The sequence below is a fragment of the Vidua macroura genome, chromosome 1 (assembly GCF_024509145.1).
Source record: "Vidua macroura isolate BioBank_ID:100142 chromosome 1, ASM2450914v1, whole genome shotgun sequence".
NCBI lineage: Eukaryota > Metazoa > Chordata > Aves > Passeriformes > Viduidae > Vidua > Vidua macroura.
The window spans coordinates 8,650,347-8,664,572 of NC_071571.1; the positions used below are offsets into that span (position 1 = coordinate 8,650,347).

The 14,226-nt window shown below is 37.1% G+C and overlaps 1 protein-coding gene across 3 annotated transcripts in view; it reads right to left on the reverse strand.

Annotated features, from left to right (window-relative positions):
• The window catches only part of LMBR1 (limb development membrane protein 1), a 69,277-nt gene that overhangs the window by 25,102 nt on the left and 29,949 nt on the right, over window positions 1-14,226 (reverse strand). For all 3 annotated transcript variants that reach the window (XM_053999007.1, XM_053998932.1, XM_053999082.1), the window contains 2 exons: window positions 1,914-2,040; window positions 1,632-1,700 (listed from right to left, as the gene is read on the reverse strand). In XM_053999007.1, coding sequence (XP_053854982.1) covers window positions 1,632-1,700; window positions 1,914-2,040 — 196 coding nt within the window. The remainder of the gene's footprint in view (window positions 1-1,631; window positions 1,701-1,913; window positions 2,041-14,226) is intronic.

The window sequence follows — 14,226 nt, forward strand, 5'->3', positions numbered from 1 at the left end:
AGGGATGATGCGTGTGTGCTTCTTGAGAGAAAGGCTCAACCATGATAATAGAAAATTATTAGTAGAAAACAACAGTTTAGGGAAAACTGCCTTCAAATACTGAAATGTGTCAGAGATGAAACAATTCATAACAATATGGATGATATGAACATCTATAGTTTCCATCATAATAAAGCGTTGTTGCCAAAAAAAAAAAACAAGACAAGATTTTATTGTGAGGATTGCATTTATTTTTATTAATTAGTGTTTCACTGTAGCTACTGAGTGTTAGAATAAAAAACCAAGAGTATTCAAAAATCTGACTTAAGTTAGTCTGCCTTTACTGCAGAAGAATCCTGCAGGAAAAGGAGAAAAGATAAAGTAATGCTCCAAATCACCACTGCAATAGGCTTTACTCAAACACTGCTTCAGCAATTAAACCAGCTGAAGATCTAAAGTTCTGTCCCAGCAGCTGCCCCACTGCTGTATACTGCCCTTTCAGCTACACAGGTCTAACAGATTGGAGGGCCTTCACCTCAGTGATTTGCTTAAGTTACACATTTCCAAAAACTGGCATTTAATCGCAATGATTTCAGTGAACTGGTTTACAACAGCCCCAGCATAGAGGCTGAGTTTTCAGCTCTGCTGAAGCAAACTGCAGGGCAGATTTTAAGTTTTGCAAACCAACTTCCTATTAAAGTGTTCAGCACCTCTGTGAATGCCACTCTGGAAGAGCCTGCGCAAGATGTTGAGAAGCCCATTGTTTAATCCTCCCACCTTCCTCCAAAGTGGGTTTGAGAATCTGCACATACAGAGAACCTAAGGAGACTCACCGAGGTCTCTTTCATAGATCTGTTTATAGGATATCACAAATTATCATTCCCCACCCTTTCTCCACCGTGACAGCCCCATGTAAGCTTTGAACCTGTCAAGCTTGGAGAATAGATGAAACCATAGTAATCTAAAAAGGGAGATCTTCTGTCCCTCTCAGAAAGTTTCTAGAAATTATTCAAGGAGGGGGCTGAGACTATAAGTGGGATTTTGAGCCTTCCATCATGTTTCTTATCCCACTAAACTTGGATGACTGAACTCTGGTTAGGAGCAGTGTAAGGTTGGGTTTTTACTGCATTTGTTTCAGATGCAGTTGTGTAACTGACCTGCAGACTGGCCAGAGACCAGCTGTGTGATTATGAAAGCTGGCTGCACTGTCTTCCAACTCCTGCCTATACAGCAACATTTTCAATTACAAAAGGAAGAATGGTAGTTTACTGAATATAGGACAAAATGTTCCAAAATCATTTTCTCACCATACTACCAGCCTCCTGCAGACATTTCATTTAAAATTTGTGCTTTTCTTTGCAGAATGGAGTCCCTATTTTCCAACTACCTGCTTTAACAAGTTATTAGCCAAAATTGGGTGAGTTGTGAAGTTTCTCAAAAATTGAAAATCTAAGGTAACATTTATTTAAACTTCAGAACCCAAACCTAACAAATTCACACCTAAATGTAAATTTAATCAGAAAAAGAAAATCCCACTCTACTTTCACAATCAAAAAGTTTCCTTTAACCATAAAAAAAATTGAACACAATACACAAAAAAATCCCCCACCATAATAACATTCATCTTTTGGAATAATGAGGAAAATACTCACACAGCAGTAACAAGCATCCCATCAATGATATACAGGAATATAAATACGGGAGGTAGAATTCCCAGAGGTCTGTAAAGAAAACATTGAGCACAGCTTTAGCTAATTACCAAGAGGCTACTTATGTCACAGAATTTAACATCAAAATGGTGCTAACTGAATTAAGACACCTTCTTCACAACCTGTGGAATACTCACATAGCATGTACTAGAAATACATTTAACTGGAAACACGCATTTCTGTATTTACAATGGAAGTGGGTGAAGGTTCTTTTGCATTCCATACCATATAAAGACTCCATACTGGCAGCATCATTGTCTATGAGTGCTGAAGCCACCCATACAATTCCAAGGATAAGCAGTGCAAGAAGAATGAGCATTACAAGGGTTTCCAAAATCCTTGCTCTGATGCCCTGTGGGCAGAAGAGGGGAGAGGGAGGAAAAAAACACAGCCAAGAAGTTTGAATCAGGTATTTTCAAACGCTTTTAAAACTACAAGTAAACAGCAGATCCTTCTTCCTAAATACATACTCACATTTTATCATGTAGACAAAAGCATAACATGTAATGCACATTTAAAAGGTAGTGCATAAAAAAAGGAAGTACTTATGGCTTTATAGTGCCCAGATTGCATTTTTCCCCTTAAACCCATAGAAAAACGTTTTAAATTGCATATGACTTACAGTTCTCATTAATCTCATTATTCCATAAAGTACTCTTTATACCATATGATTTTGTTCGAGCATTTTTAAAAGATGGATTACTTTTCTAATACTTTCAGCAAAGAAAGTGGATTAGCAAATTTTTATCTATGATTCCAATCAAGGGAATGGAAAGCCAATTATGGCAAATAGCCAAATGGCCCGGCAAGCATTAAACCCTGCGCAGGTACAATGCAGCAATTCCCTGAAAATCGCTGGGCAGCCGTCAGTCTGCGGAGCCCTCCAGCGCTCGGCTGCGGAACTGCCGCTCCCCGCTCCCGCCCGGCCGCGGCTCCCAGCCCGTGCCCGGCGCGCAGCTCCGCAAGGCCACGGACCGCCGCGCCTGCTCGAGTGGAACAACCGCTCCGCCAGCTGATTCGCAAATATGTATACACCAAATAACACACACAAAAAATTCAGATTTACTTTTTACTGGTATCACTCATTTAACTAATTTGGAGTAATAGAGTGATTGGGATCCTTTCTTCAAGCATCCGGGTCATTAAGGAACCATCAGACTGATATTTAAATAATAATTTTACTTTTTTTTTTTTTCTTTGTTTGCCAGTATACATCTCCACAAGCAAATCCAACTTCTTTTTCATACAGGTTCACCCCAGCTTGGGGATATTTCATTACAAAAACTACTTGATAGTTAAAAGCAGAAAATTTGTTTCACTTTATTATTTTTTCTATTTTTATCACATCTTCCCTTGCTGCTTAAGTAGGGGTTTACTTAAGGGTAATTTTTATATGACATTTACCCTGAAAATTATGTTCTCTATATAATCATGGCATCCAACCATGAACGAGGACCCCAGGCATCCTAACCATGAGCACTGATCTCTTGTTCCTCTCCTCCACCAATCCTCTGCAGAACAGGAAGATTACCACTGACAACTCACTCCATTCTGCTCAAGGCAGAAAAATTTTTATATTGCACAGCACACACACACTAGGATTCACACTCATTTAAATATAGTGAAATCTTAATACTTTAAAGAACTTCAGTGAAGTGATAAATAGAAATATTCTGTCACAGACACTAATGAATACTTGGTAATGGTCCAGGATAAAAAAGAAATTAAGACACTTAAAGCACATAGGTAAATACTTAATCTCAATTAGGCACCCATAAGATTGTGCCCTATGAAAACATTAATGTTCCAGGCACATTAGTTCATACTTACATACATTAGAGTACCTGCCAAATAGCTGCTATTTGAAAAGACTGAAAGGTACAGAATTTTCCCCCCTGTGCACATGGAGAAAACCTCTGGAGAATCACAGAATAATTGAGGTTGGCAAGGACCTCCAGAGGTCACCTGGTCCACCCCCTGCTCAAGCAGAGACACCTAAAGCTGGTTGCCCAGGAATCTTTTGAGTACCTCCAAGCTTGGAGACTCCAAAACCTCTCTGGACAACCTCTGGCTTCATTTTCAGTAAGACAAGCTACCCCCTGGAGTACTTCTATTTTAAGGTAGTCAAATTTTCATTTGACATTTACTTTTCATTGGCCAAATAATGCTGGGATCCTGATTAAGTTGGAGAAGTAAAAAAAAAAAAAAAAAAAAATCGCAATATACACAAAATTAAGCTCGAAATTATAAAATTAAGTGGACAATGGAAATGCATATTAAGGTGGTGGGCTTTCATACACTCACTGCTGTACACTATGAATACTGCTACAACTTCAGGTTACATTTCTGTGCATGAGGGGAAAAGGGTGGGAAAGAAATAAGGGAAGCAAGAAGACCTGGAAAAATATATTCCTTTTCAAAAAATCTTGTCTAACACAAAGCCTACTATTAGAAAGACTATTTGCCACTCTTAAGATTAGAAAATTTGAATCTGTAACCAGGACACATTTTCATCAATGGAAACAGATGAAGTTATATAAAGCATGGCTGGTTCTTCAAACAGTCCCTGAAGATATCAAAAAAAAAAAAAAAAAAAAAAAAAAAGGAGTGACATGAACAGAGAGAAGGGGCTCAGAAAGCACCCTCACTTTTGTATTCACTGGGGTTATTCCTACTCTCCAGGGACATGCAGAGAAGAGGGCAGGCTTCCCTCCAGAGAAGAGGGAAGGCTGTGTACACCAAGAGGGAGAAAGAGATGAACTGGACCATGAAGAGCAAAATTAAAAAATTAATTCATGCTTAAAAGAAAGGCAGAAGTGTCAAAAAGAGTCTGATCTTTGGTCTTCAATTCATACCTAAACTTCTCTGCATGTCAGTAAAGGAGAGGGACACGTTTCCAAAATGGACTCAGGATCAGTGTTTAGGAAGCATGAACACCGCCAGTTTGAAGGAAGACAGTACTTCTCTTTCTCAAGTGATTTTTGTTTTAGTAGCTCTCCTCTTTGAAGTCTTTTTCCATGAAGGTATCTAGAATAAAGTACCAGCTGTCATTGCACTATAAGCCCATAACAACATCTCTGGTAACTGCTGAGCAGGAAAACAAAACACACCCAATACCTTACAAATTCTTCCAGCCGAGTTTCAGATTATTCATAAAGCAAAAGCCACTCCTGAAAGTCAATGCCCTGCATGGTTCCCTACTGTTCCTAAGCAGAATTCTGACACCTTACAGACTGACTGACACATTAAAGGAGTCTCTTGTGGAAGAGGAAAAAAATATGATAAACAAGAATTTTGGAAGCAAATTACTATAATCTAATAGAAACTAATTTAACTGTTTATCAAGAGAATTGGGTAAAATAACTGACAGATTATACCCTCAAACCCCCACCTCTTTTTTTTTTTAAACTTCAAAGTTTCACAGCTTAGAAGTCCACAGATCACCTACACTTTCACTCACAGCATATTTTCAAAATCCACCTAGTTCTTTAACATGAGCACTTAACCAAGTGAAGTATTTTATTAAAGGAAAGATATTTAACACATCAATCCCAGCAGACTGCAACTTGCCAGGAGCTCAGTGGTATCTGTCATCTTCTCTCTGCACTAATGGGGGGAGTGGAAAAAAAAAGAGCATTTGAAGCTCTCAATGCCTACAAATAAAAGCTGTCCTACAAACACATTCTAAGGATCTTGTGGTTTGTACAGCCTTAGCGATATCTGACTCTCAGACTTCTAATTCTTTAAAATTCAATTGTCAAGACAATCAGAAGTTTTTATAGCTTAATCCTGAGCTACTTATGCTGCCTGGAGCACCAGGCCTAAGGGTTCATGTTTCCAGAAAAGCCTAATTTTATCAGGAACGGTTTTAATTATTTTTCAAGTGTTCGGACAAATTTTTAATTGCTACTCTGTATCATCAAAATGTTACCATGTTTCTTTGCTATTATGATTAACACAGATAAGTCATCCTAGATGACAAATAGCCAAAGATATTAAAAAACAACACATGGCCAAAAAAGGTAATTCTTCATCTGAAAAACCCAATGAAGTACAAATGGCAATAACAGTCCTGAAGGAATAACAGATGTCATACAAGCAACTCAGCATAATTACCAAGGAAACCACCTCTCCCCTGCAGTATATTTGTGTTGAGGGATGACTATTATGCCATGTATAGCAGGAAAAGTCTTAATGTGTTGTATGTGTCAACACATAACACCTAGAGACTGTTTTTACTTTAGAAGATAACATGTCTGGTGATAGGTCCTTACAGCTTTTCAATAAGGAAAGGGGAATTTTCTTGATAATGGAGACAAAAGTGTTGGGTGGTTTTTTTTTTTTTCCATTTAAAATTCTGTAACTACTTTGAATTATACAAATGTAACAACACAACATTCTTTGCCATTAATCTGGTACCAGTAACAAGTGAAGACCTTGCTTTGTACACTGGCTGTCCACCAGGTTTCAGGCCTCTGACATACCCAGCAGCTGGCACAGGGATCTCTCCTGACTCACAAGGACAGTGCATAGGCAAGAAAACTCCTGCCTGCTCCTCTCTCCATTAAGAGCCTCATGGAAACTCTGGAAAGTTTAAAAGGAAATCTCTGACAACTGCCATTCTAGCAATGCTAAGGTAAGACATGCACCATATTCCAGGAAAGACACTGTGGAAGATAATGTGGCAAAACCTGGGCCAGAAAATCACAAGTTGTTATTTTTTAGGAAAGAATTAATAAATAAATGAAACCAATCAAGCAATTTCTTGCCAATTTTTTTGCTCTGCCAGTTGTGAGAAGAAACACATTGTGAGGAAAACATTCTTCAGAAATTTAAGCATAGTTTTTAATGCTGTCTAATGCTATATGGATTTTAGCATATATATATAGAGATATTTACCAAGAGTTCTTTTGTTTAAATGACAATGAATGATTAGAAAACCTTTCAGTATGCTATCATCTCTTTTTGCAAGAGGCAAAGTTCCTGGTAAACTGAAAGAACTACAGCCCCATCCTTACTTTAAAAAAAAGCATTTCTTTGTTGGAATATTACCAGACTATAGAGATTTTGATGAACATATTATTAGCTCCTATAAAATTGACATTTTTGGATCTACATTGCTCATGCAGGGCATGGAATGGCTTTTACTGATTCAACATTTTAATCTGGTTGCAAATTGTGCTGGAAAAAAAATAATAAAATTCCCTATCATCAATGAAATAAAAATTATATGTTACACACAAAACCAGAGAGTACTAAGTTTCTATGGTGCTGAATATGTCAACACAGTTCTTCTTGGACATCTTGACCTCTTGCAAAGTAGGTAAACACCACTTTTTACACTATGCCCTGACCCATGGGGAAAGCCTGGGAAACATTTCTGCAATCATGGCACATTTAAAGTACACACGACACCCATTGTTCTCACGTGACAGAAAGGAGTCTTAGTAACCTCAAGATTTGTTCAGTGAGGGGCTGATGGCAACAAACACACATGATAACATCTGCAGGAGAAGTGGAGGCACTAAAAAAGGGAGAATTACACTGGGTATGAGGTTGGGGATGTTATATATTAACCCCAATTACATTTTTAGCATGTGACACCCCCTCTTTCTCAATTTGTTAGCATTAGTGAAGAGATGAGTGTCAAGCATTTCACCCCTTTCTATGGTTTGACATCAGACTTGGAGCAATCTTTGCTGTGACCTATTCAAGGCAGTCCACAAACAAGTTTTTAATAAGTAAAGGAGAACACTTTTGCATCAGGCAACATTAAACACAATCTACATTTAGCACACTGATATTTAGTCAAGGGGTCATTACCTCATGAAACTACACAAATTACTAAGTCAAAAACAGATGCTGTAGTTTTAGGAAAACTCAGCTCATTTTAAAAATGTAGCTGCTAATGATTCAGAACCTTCATGAAGCAAGCTAAGAAAATTTTAATAAAAAATTAATATATTCAGGCATCAGATTCAAGAAGTAGGGGAAAAAGAAAACCAACATTTCCTTGCCCATACAAGAATCAAATACTTCATGCTATAACTAGCATTATCTTCTCCTACACCACCTCTTCCCTCACAGAACCTTCACAGCCTATAGGGATTTTAAGATTAAAATGAGCACTTTTCATTACAAGTATAGTTTAAAGCTTATATTTATTTTCCACACAATACAAACATGAAAAATTCAGTCATAAAACATTCCCAGCAACTTTCAGCTGATTTTTCTGTTAGTATCTTTTCTCAAATGGTTTCACAGTTGTTACCATGCTGTCAATGGAGCAAGAATAGGCAGCCAAAATACTGAACCCTATCAAACCTAACAGCCACACAGGTTAAGTAATAAAATCCAGAAAATTCTCAAAATTTGGAAAAAATAAAAGTTTTCTTTGCAAAAAAAACCCAAAATTATTTCTTTGGGTACTGGCTAAAGACATGTAACAATAGGCATTAGAGTTATACCTTCCAAGTTAGAAGTGAAGGACCAAAATTCCCTCAAGTAGAGCTCAAGTAAAAGATGTCTTTACTTAATAGCCTGGGGAGGAGGCCATCTATTCAGGATCCAGTACACTCACTGCAGTGACTCCTCTGCCAAAGAACACTTATGTCCCTTCTTCAGTGTCCCAGAGGAACATCCAAACCACAATGCTATAGCATGGTTTGGGGTCCATACCCATCAAACATTCCTGTTGACACCACTGCATACAAATAATTCAGTGAAATAACCTAAGCACCAAGATGGACTCCTTGCAGACTTGAGTCCTTGGGACCAGAATAAAAAACAGTTTTTTCTCCCTTTTTCCCTAGGATCTATCTAATTATCCAATGCAAGATGGACTCCAGTGAGAATGATAAGATGGGATTCATTTATTGCCTAGCAGTTAAGGTGCTGTTTCAAATACATGGATTGAAATAACTCAAGCAAGCAGCTGGCTCTTCCATATTAGGCATCACTCTTGTAAATTTAACAGAGAAATAGTACATATGAAGTATTATTGCTTACAAATTTTTTATCAGAATACCAAATACATACCAATTTCTTAAAATGAGGAAAAGCTAGACAGTATAGCAGCCAAAATGCAAGCAGACACTAACTGGAATAAAATCATCACAACCTACAGCTGTCAGATGCACACGACTACCCTGCTGCAGCTCGCCCTAAAAGGGATGGATGCAGATCTGTGGACATCCAACTTCTCTTCTGGGGAGAACGGAAATGAGAAATGAAAGGATAATCACAGTAAAATGGTCACTGTTCCAGTTCCCTTTCCCCTACAAGTTTGCTCTGTTGTTCCATTCACTAGCCCAGCTCTCACTATTAGCTCTCAGAGGATCCACTCCCTCCACCTACCAAGTTTCCCAGACTTTCCAATGCCACCTGCAACAACACCATGGGAGCTGTGGGATTTCTGACACTATGAGTCTCCCTCTAATCATTTACTTTTGGATCAGAAAGAATCTTTCCTGCTAGACTAGCCTGATAGGAAGATAAATAGATGTTTTCCAACTTCTTTGTAGCTTGGCAGAGCATTAAGATAAGTAACGTTAAGTATAAAGAAAGATTTGGAATTTGTGATTGTGCTTCTGGCAGAATGAAACCCTGAAGACAGTTACCAAAAGCAAATGACATGTACAAGCACAAAGGTCACTTTTAAAGTTCTAAAATAAGTAAAGAAAACAAAAGTAAATCCCCTGAAGTCATGTCTATTACTAATGCCCTGATAGGGTGAATAAGCTCAAGAAGAAAGCACACTTCTAGGAACTGGTCAAAGCACCAGAATGCTGGGAGTTCCTATTAATAAGCTGGGAAACTCTTGAAAAAGGCAGCAAAAAAAAAAAAAAAAAAAAACAGGGATGGGAGAAAGTCTTTGGTTCTCCCTCCTCCCCCTCCTTTGTAAATAAAATTGTTCTGTCTCACAAATTTTCACTACAGATGTGTAAGCTCCTTCCTTGTAAGTTCAGAATAAGCGATTACAAATATAGAGCAATTCATAACGTAAAGTAATTTCAATAATACTAAGTAATACAGACGACAGGTCTAAATATCACATGGTTATCAGTATCAAAAACCCACTGCTTTCAGAGAAGGAATGAAAAGTGGTGCCTGCCTAGTAAAGTTTCATTTAATAAATGAAAATCCATTAGGAAAATGTTTATTGCCTTTCTATGATTAAGACAATTATATTAAACCTTTCAACTATTAAGACAAAATACCCTGGAAATTTTCTTCTGTGAATTAAAATTGCAATTATAGTAAATCTGTAAAGTATTTTTAAATTTTATTATAAAGCAACACAAGTGTTTAAATAGATTTAAAATAGAGACAAAGTTTTGCTTGTTCTGAACAGTCACTATTTGATGTCAATGGAGACTCAAATGAAGACAGTAATGTGGAAATATTTAAATATTCAAATCTTAGTAAGATAGTCCTCATGCATAAACCAGCTACTTTTATACAACAAATCACATCCTCCAACTAAAACTAACAGCAAATCTATTTAATGTTTCTGATCATTTATTGAAATAAATCCAAACACACTGAGATGGGAAGATGCTCACATTGCCTCTTGAAGGCTCTAACTCAGATATGCCAAATTCTTAGAGGCAGCTGCCTGTTTCCATTGACTAAGAAAGGGGTCTGAATCACAGCCATTTCAGGGATCTTGCATGTGTGAATACTTCCTTCCCAAAGGATGGCAAATTTTTCCATGAAACACTTCAGTTTTAAACTAAATTGTTACATGAATTCTATTATAAACTAACAAGTAAAAGAAAAAAAAAGAAAAAAATAAATACATCTCTGGGTTTTTAGATACACAGCTGTCCTTTACCACAAACAGACAGGCCTACAGAGGGCATTAAGAATGCTCTATCCAAACAAAATTTAAAAGCTACTTATTTCTGCCTAAAAATAAGTGCCTTAGGAAGAAAAAAATATTTTAAAAGCCAGTGCTTCAGGTTATATCAGTGATAAACTAAGAGATTCAACCTTAGCATTGGTAGCTGTACCATCTGTACACTTTACAAGCAGTAGAATTATTTAACATGTTTAAACATGTTTTAGCATTTTTGCTCATGCAGAACTCTGTAAGCTATTCTAAAACCAAATAAAAAGTGTAAAAAAAATCCTCAATTTATCCACTAAGAGAGCAGCAAAGGAAAATACTCTCCTCTTATTCCATTTGCAGGCTTCCAGCTACGTGTTAAGGCTCTTAGCTGAAACGGTGGAAATTCTACAAAGCATAAGCATGCGACATTTACAGCACAAACGTGCAAGTTCAGGGCAACGTAGGCGTGGGGAAAGCACAAAAGTTCAGCAATGCAGCCCATTCCTGGCTGGGGTGAGGTGGAATAACTAATGCTCCAGTGCTAGCTTCCAAAAGTGAGTAGTTTTACAGATGCCTCTACTACTCATAATGTGTCACCTAATGCAGTTTCTCACAGCGTGCCAGAGAAGTCAGTCAGAAAACCAGATTTCAAAATAATAACATTTTCTTTGTACAGTATTTTTACCCCAGTATTACTAACAACACTCGGTTCATCTTGTTGTTACTAATATCGGGGTAAAAATACATCATCGGTTCAACTATGAATTTCCATAGCTCAAACACATTAAAACACTGCCAGAACACAAACTAACCTGACACATTTTGATTTTCTATCTACATTACAGAATTGGTCACAGAAAGTAATTATAATCTCAACTCCATTCACAGCTGCAGAAAGGGTGAACCCCTGCCCAGATAACGAAGTGGCAGTGAGACAGCCAGTGCAGAAAAGCTGTACCAAATAAACTTTACCATCAGCCTATCTCCTGGTAGCCTACTTTTTTGTACCTTACACTGAGGCCTCTTTAAACGAAGTACCATCTAATTTATGGAAGCAACCAACTGACATTTAACTACTTCAATGAAACGGAGCACAGATCACATCTCATCACATCTTGATCCAATGTGTGCAACAACCAAACATCCCCTTATTTCCCCCTCAGCTGTCCCCAGATACAGAACTGTTACTTATATTCAACAAACCACTGATCTCCTATGCTAATATAAAAACAGCAGATTTTTGCATATAATGTCCCAAACTGACTTAAGCAAGAAGTCTTATAAAAACCTGATAAAATATTTTATATAGCTACAAAACCAAATTCACATTAAGCCATTATTCCTCATCTAGCAAGTCTCTCTCTCCTGGCCACTGATTCTTGAATTTCTTTTTACCTCACTCTCAGTGAAACACGGTATGGCCTTAAACTGAGAGATACATGGATGTTATTTACCTGTCCTGTACGGCCGTTGATCCTAAATGTCTAAATTCAGACATTTAGGGAAAAAAAGAATATGTGTTTTCAAGTCAAGATTTTGAAAAACAAAAAATAACACAAGCAGGATTGCCAACCTCTTTTGACTTACTTGTAGTAATTTTCATGCTCTTACAGTCATTGTGAAAGGACAGCAGACATCACTGCAAACAGATGTGACTTTTATAAAGGTATTTTCATTTCACATTAATCTACTGCAGAGTTACAGATTCCAGTCACAGATTCACAAAAGCAAGCCAAACACTCACCAAACTCTAATTTGCTAATACATATACCTGTAAGGCAAGAATATTTTTTCCTCTTCAGAAGTACAAGTGAAGGACTTGGTAGCGTAAAGCTGTAATTTGAACATGTTTTCAAAGTTTAGTGTAACACTTGTCAATATTACAAGCCAACAAGTTATACTGAACCTTCTCATCTTCCCTTCCCAGCTGTTCTATAAACTCTTCTCATAGTTAATATTAGATGGGGCTATCCTCTACATTGCAAATTACAAACACATTCTACATTTAGCCATGCACAAGCTGTTTCTGAGATTTTAGTGGAAGCAGCAGCCACAGAAAGGTTCAGGATAGGCACCATCCTTAATGCAAGATTTACATTTAGAGTCCTTAACTCTGCACTTTATATCCTACAGATTATGTTATGGGTTTGTACAACTGTCAGCTAAGTATACTTTTATTTTAATCAGAAGAAGGATAAACCATAATCAAGCTACTTGCCAAATCAAATTCCAGAATCATCAGGATCTGCTTCTAAACAACAACAAACTCTAATAAATTTTAGGTGGTGTCATTTTAAAGGACTCCAGTTTAAAAACTGGACTTCATATCTGAACTTAACATGTTAGTTTATGTTAAAAATACAAACCCAAACAGCTGCCTTTGATGTGACTGATTAAACAATTTTTGTCTCTGGTATTACTAATGGAATGAGTAAATGGGTTGTAATATAATCTACAATAATTCAGTTGCATACTGGTAAACGTTTCATAGAGATCAGAGCATTAAAGTCTCAGTTCATGCTAAATGACTTTATAGACAAATAAATATGAGCTTAAATGCCAAATAAACATCCACTGTCAACAGGGCACCTCAAGACTATTTGGTGAGCCATACACACAGTGGCCTGTGGGTATTGCAGTCAGGGGTAGAAGTAAGCATAAAGCACAGTCAAATAGTGTTTGCAAACAATGTTCAAGAATCTTGAACTCTCCAAATCCATTTTACAGAAAAATCAAGGCAAATTTTAAAAACTAATCTTAATTAGAGGATTTCATATTGGAAAATACTTCCAAGCCACTTATTTTCCAGTGCTTTGCAATATAGGAACAATTTCTTTACAAAGAAAACTGTTTCACGTAAGTGAAAAAGTTTCTAAATGTAAATACTTCAAAGCTAACTTTGAACATACTTCCTACATTGTCATGACACACTGTAAAATGTCTTTTACAGTAGTCTACACCTATAGTTGTACCAAAGTTGTACTGGTACAAACAACTGAGTTAGGAGTACAGATTTTCTATAAGGAAGAATACAGAAATTAGAATTTTCATACCCACCAAGAAATTCACTTTTCACTGTATTTATTCCTTTGTTTAGTTACTTGGAATTTGTACATACAATGCACTGCAACACAATACATCAGAAACTTAAGCTTAGTTCAGTCCTATTTCAAAGTGCAATGAAATAGGAAAAGTCATTGCTATTAATAAAGTGGATCAGACAAAATACTGAGTAGATGGAAGACATACACACTATGGTTGTTCAGCAAGCTACCAACAGTACAGCCAAAAAAAGCAGTTTCAAAATTGTTAATAACAATTAACCCTCTCCCCAGAAAAGTAATTTTACTTACAAAACATATTTTTAAAAGAGATGAAGGGAAGAAATCTGCCTTTAAAAGCAGAAACTCCTGCATTTCACTATTTTGTGAGGAACCTGCACTCCCATGTTTTACTTGCAGGGGTTAAAGCTGCAGCTGCTAACACAGGCAGGGCTTTGCAGCCACAACAGCCAAATCTTTCTACAGTAGCAAGCACAACACAATAAATGTTCTGACCACTGGTCCAGCTCACCTGCCTTCAGCATATGAACAAACTGCTACATTTTTAAGTGGTGTTTTTATTAAAATAAACTGAGAATTTGGGAAGAGCCATCAAGGAAAGGCAAGCAGATGGAGAGACTAGCTGACACATAACAATAGCTGG